This window comes from Cyprinodon variegatus, unplaced genomic scaffold (assembly GCF_000732505.1).
Source record: "Cyprinodon variegatus isolate N-32 unplaced genomic scaffold, C_variegatus-1.0 Scaffold520, whole genome shotgun sequence".
NCBI lineage: Eukaryota > Metazoa > Chordata > Actinopteri > Cyprinodontiformes > Cyprinodontidae > Cyprinodon > Cyprinodon variegatus.
In genome coordinates this window covers 101565-105967 of record NW_015150973.1, presented here as the reverse complement: position 1 = coordinate 105967, position 4403 = coordinate 101565, and the positions used below count along the sequence as shown (strand labels likewise).

General features: G+C 39.9%; 1 protein-coding gene across 1 annotated transcript in view; it reads left to right on the top strand.

The window, feature by feature from the left end:
• The window catches only part of LOC107095012 (cGMP-inhibited 3',5'-cyclic phosphodiesterase A-like), an 80511-nt gene that overhangs the window by 58107 nt on the left and 18001 nt on the right, over positions 1–4403 (top strand). The window contains exon 2 of the mRNA XM_015390966.1: positions 1080–1325. Coding sequence (XP_015246452.1) covers positions 1080–1325 — 246 coding nt within the window. The remainder of the gene's footprint in view (positions 1–1079; positions 1326–4403) is intronic.

The following is a 4403-nucleotide window of genomic DNA, read 5'->3' as shown; positions in this document are numbered from 1 at the left end:
GGATGGATGGATGGATGGATGGATGGATGGATGGATGGATGGATGGATGGATGGATGGATGGATGGATGGATGGATGGACAGACGGATGGATAATTTGATGGATGGATGGGTTATATAACTATGCCTCTTAGGTGCAGTTTGGAAGGAAACACATAGTCAGACACACAGATTTAAAGGGGTCATAGAATGGAAAACAGAGTTTAAATTGTCAACCATAGTTCAGTGGGTGAAATGGATGTATAGAGAAGTTAAAACCCCATCGACACCTCCTTTCTCTGCAAATCTCACAATTCTAAACTTCCACCATAAAACAGGCAAATTGAAACCAAGCACCAAATTTATGTCAATTCGGGGATGTTACCTTCTTTGGTTGTGGCCTGTACTTTTACAGACCAGCCCACTGGTTCATTGGCGGGGGGTATGAAGTGTCGACTGCTGGGCCTCAGCAGAGGAGGGGGGCTGGCGGCTGGTAACAGAGTCTCCCGGGAGTCTCCTTGATATAGATAGTTGTTCATGGATGCCGGTGAGTTAGATTAATTATCCCGGATTTTAGACTATGTGAGATGCTTGCACTGTAGTCGACCAAAATCCTGGACAATTTTGAAATTCCACCCGGACATTTTTTTAGGTATGAAAAGTAGGACATGTCTGGGAAAAAAGGGACATCTGGTCACCCTACCATATCAACAATCAATGTTTCAGTGAGTAAGTGCTTGTTGCTATGATGCGCCTTTGCTCAGCAGCTTCGCTCATTGTAAACCAACCAATCAGTGCACGGCTCATCTAAATATTCATGAGCATACCATAAAAGGAAGAAAACCTGTTGTTTCATTCTGGGGCTTTTAACCAGGCTTTCATTAGGGCTCATAACAGCAAACATGCCATTTTCAGCCCAATCAATGTTACACACCCTATTCAGTGACCTAAAGGACCAGAACCAAATACCCTATATACTCATTCTATGACCCCTTTAAAAGTTTGCTAATAAACTCATTTCTTGTTTTTTTTCAAAGAACAAAATCTTTGTCTCAACTAAATTAGCTTTTGTAACTCTTATCTTGTTTTTCTCTCCTTCCAGTTTTCTGGCACTAGTGTGGTGGTGGACATTGCGGTAATGGGAGAGGCCCACGGTTTGATCTCAGATCTGCTGGCAGACCCCTCCCTGCCCCCGAACACCTGCAGCTCTCTGAAAGCTGTCAGCAATCTCCTCAGCACCCAGATCAACATCCAGCCGCTCCATCGACCTCGCATCCTGACAGATCCCCACGTCTGCTCCGACTCAGAGGACGGAACAGAAAAAGGAGACAGATTGGCCATCCCAAAGGTAATATTTGGCTTCTTTTTAAGAATTACAAGATGCTAGTTAGGGCAGAAACACACTGCATGTGTCTGATTCTACAAGCCCCAATGAGTTTTGTTAGTTTTTCTCTTTCATGCGTAGGGGGTCCCTCTACGGACCACCAGCTGCCTGAGGTCAAGTATTCACAGGAGAGTATGTACCGGAAATTCCCGCAGCATTTAAATGATGGGCAGTAAATGGGAAGCTGCAGTTGCTTTCTTATCATAATTGGTTTAAATTCCTTAGAACCCTACACAAAGAGGTTTTTGCAATATTAGATTTAATTATGACAATTTAATATTTTTTTCTGAAGCAATATAAAATTACACATACCATGCTGTAAAATGTTTTTGCCCCGTAAAAGATTGCCTTTTTTTTTGCTGATTTCTTCTATTTTTACTTTTTTGCAAACATAAATATTTCAAGTCAAACTTAATTTGCCTTGAGACCTTACACTTGTTAAGAGTATCTGGATAAGTCCTAAGAGTTTTATTGGGGTTATGGACACCTTATGAATATTTACGGATTACTTTTTGAGAATAGCTGACTTCAAAGTCTTTGCTTTAGGTTAACACCATGTACCCCATATTGTTTTAGGGTGAGCAGCCAAAGTATTAAAGTTTCTGTTGGAAATCTATTCTTAACAGAATAGCCACTGTGCTGCAATTCTGCCTGCATGGAATACAGCTTTTTTTCCTCTTAACACATAAAAGCAAAGAATCCAGAGAGACTTTGGAATATTTGACAGATTTGCCTGCATGTGCCTCTAATGGACAAGCTGGATCCCAGATGGTTTTATTTTGATATATCACCAAAAATGTTTTCAATTGAAAATGTCCAGTGTTGTACAGTAAAGCAGGTCACATGAAAAAAGGGAAACGTTATCAGTTGCTTTAAATCTGTCCATCCTTTAGTGTGTCTGTCCTTGCAATCATCCATACACCTGTCCTGTTCTTCATCTGTCCTACCATATGTTCAGTTACTTATGGTAATCAGGGACAGCTTGTATTGACATTAGGAATTGAAAAATCTAATCCTGAAAAACCAAACACTGAAAATTCCGACATTGAAAATTCAAGCATTGAATCATTAAAAATCACAGAAAATTCAAAATTCCTTCTAAACAGTGAAACCTTAAGATGGTACTGTCATTTTTAGCTGCAGCATTTTCTGTGATGAGTGATGATTTTTGTGTCACTGCAGAGTTCCTTCAGCATTTATGTCAATAAAAGCTGGCGATGTTTTAGCATCAGAGGGCGGGGCTTTATAGAAAGCTCCCTCAGGATCCTTCATTGAACCAGCTCCATAGCTAACATGCTTCCATTGTCGTTCATTTATATATATTTTATATATAGATATACCTAAAAGATAATAACAAAATTAATACCGTTACTTGTAGTTGAGTTGCCTGCACTCTGACCAGAGTCCTCCATTAGTTTACCCCAGGTAGATAATGAGGACTACCGAAAAAACTGAGGACCCTGAAGGAGCCTTAAGTATAACAGTGCCAGCTAGAAGTGTCTTCATAGCTGGAGGAGAACTGCAGTGACACTGAAATCATCCCTCATTGAGAAAATGCTGCACCTAAAAATCACAGTATTGTAATAAATTTTGAATTTTCAATGTTTGGTGTTTCAGTATTAGACTTTTCAGTGCCAAATCTGAGGTTCGAAGTTACTGATTTCATGTAGCTGTGTAGCATTTTGTCTTTGAGAAGCATAGGTGTTTGGCTCTTGTTTATAATGTTCTAGACTTTGGGGTCGTCATGTAACTTACTGCTATTTGTAAAATAAATCCTCAGCTATTCTATAGTTAATTATTCTTACCTCACAACTAATAGCGAAGATGCCTAGAGAGAAAGCAGTGAGAGATGTCAACAGCACACCTTCGGTTTGTGTCATTTAATCAGCATGTACCGTATGTTGAGATGAGACATTTGTCAGATTCTACAAAACAATCTCATTCTTATGTCTTTTTTTTGTATAGGGATCTAGACAAGAAACAAAGAGATGGAATTTTTGGTACTTTGGGTTTTATCCAGGCCTGCCCCTTCCCTGTATAAATTATGCTCGTTGTCGACTTTATTGCAGGGTTAGTGTGACTCTGAGGGCACAAAGGCCTCTAGATGGCTTTATAATGTTTGACCAGGGCCAATGCTTCAAAATGTACACAGGCGTTCAAGCCGGCAAGAACACTAAATAAAGCGTGTGATGTTATACAGAATACCTGGAAAGTGAGGAGTTGCTTTAGGATATGCCTGACTGACCTGAAATGCTTAACACATGTACTGAATCTCAATGAGGAGCAGCTTGATCAGAGCAGTGATTTGGAGCAAGAGGGACAGAGAAGAATATAATGGAGAATAAGATAGAAACAAAGATATACTAAACATATAATCTAAATTACAAGAAATTGACTAAAATCTATGAAATATTGGACGTAAACAGAAAAGAAATGGATAATACAAAACTAAATCCCGCAAACTTATCACAGCTGGATCATGACACGAGGGCAACGATATGTGTAATGGGAAAGCAGCAAAAAAAAAAAAAAAAGACTAACAGGGGGTGCATCATGGGACATCCTCCACAAGTTCAGGCCCATAGCTGTGTATCATAGGAACAGCTCAAGGTCACCTCCCTCAGGCTCTGCTTCCTGTTCCACTTTTAGAAACTCTAGGAACCACAAGGAAATCTGTACTGTGAAAACAAAGTCTGTTTTAGAGAGATGTATGAAACTTTGGGCAATTTGTGTCTGGTTGGAGCTTTTTTGATAACAAGTGAAGAAATGTAGATACAGTTTTTGGACTGAAGCAACAAAACTTGGATATAAAATAACTTTTAATCTAGCCTCTGCTGTTTTCAAAGGTGATCTAGGGCTGCAACAACGAATCGATAAATTCGCTAAAAATCGACTTTTAAAAGCGTTGGCAACGAATTTTATCATCGATTAGTTGTGTTGCGCGATTAAAGCGTCATCCGCCGCCGTCATCATCGCTGCCACTTGATTGAAGCGGGGGAAGAAAAGAAATACGGCAGAGAGAGCCAGCGCCGCAGGTGAGCA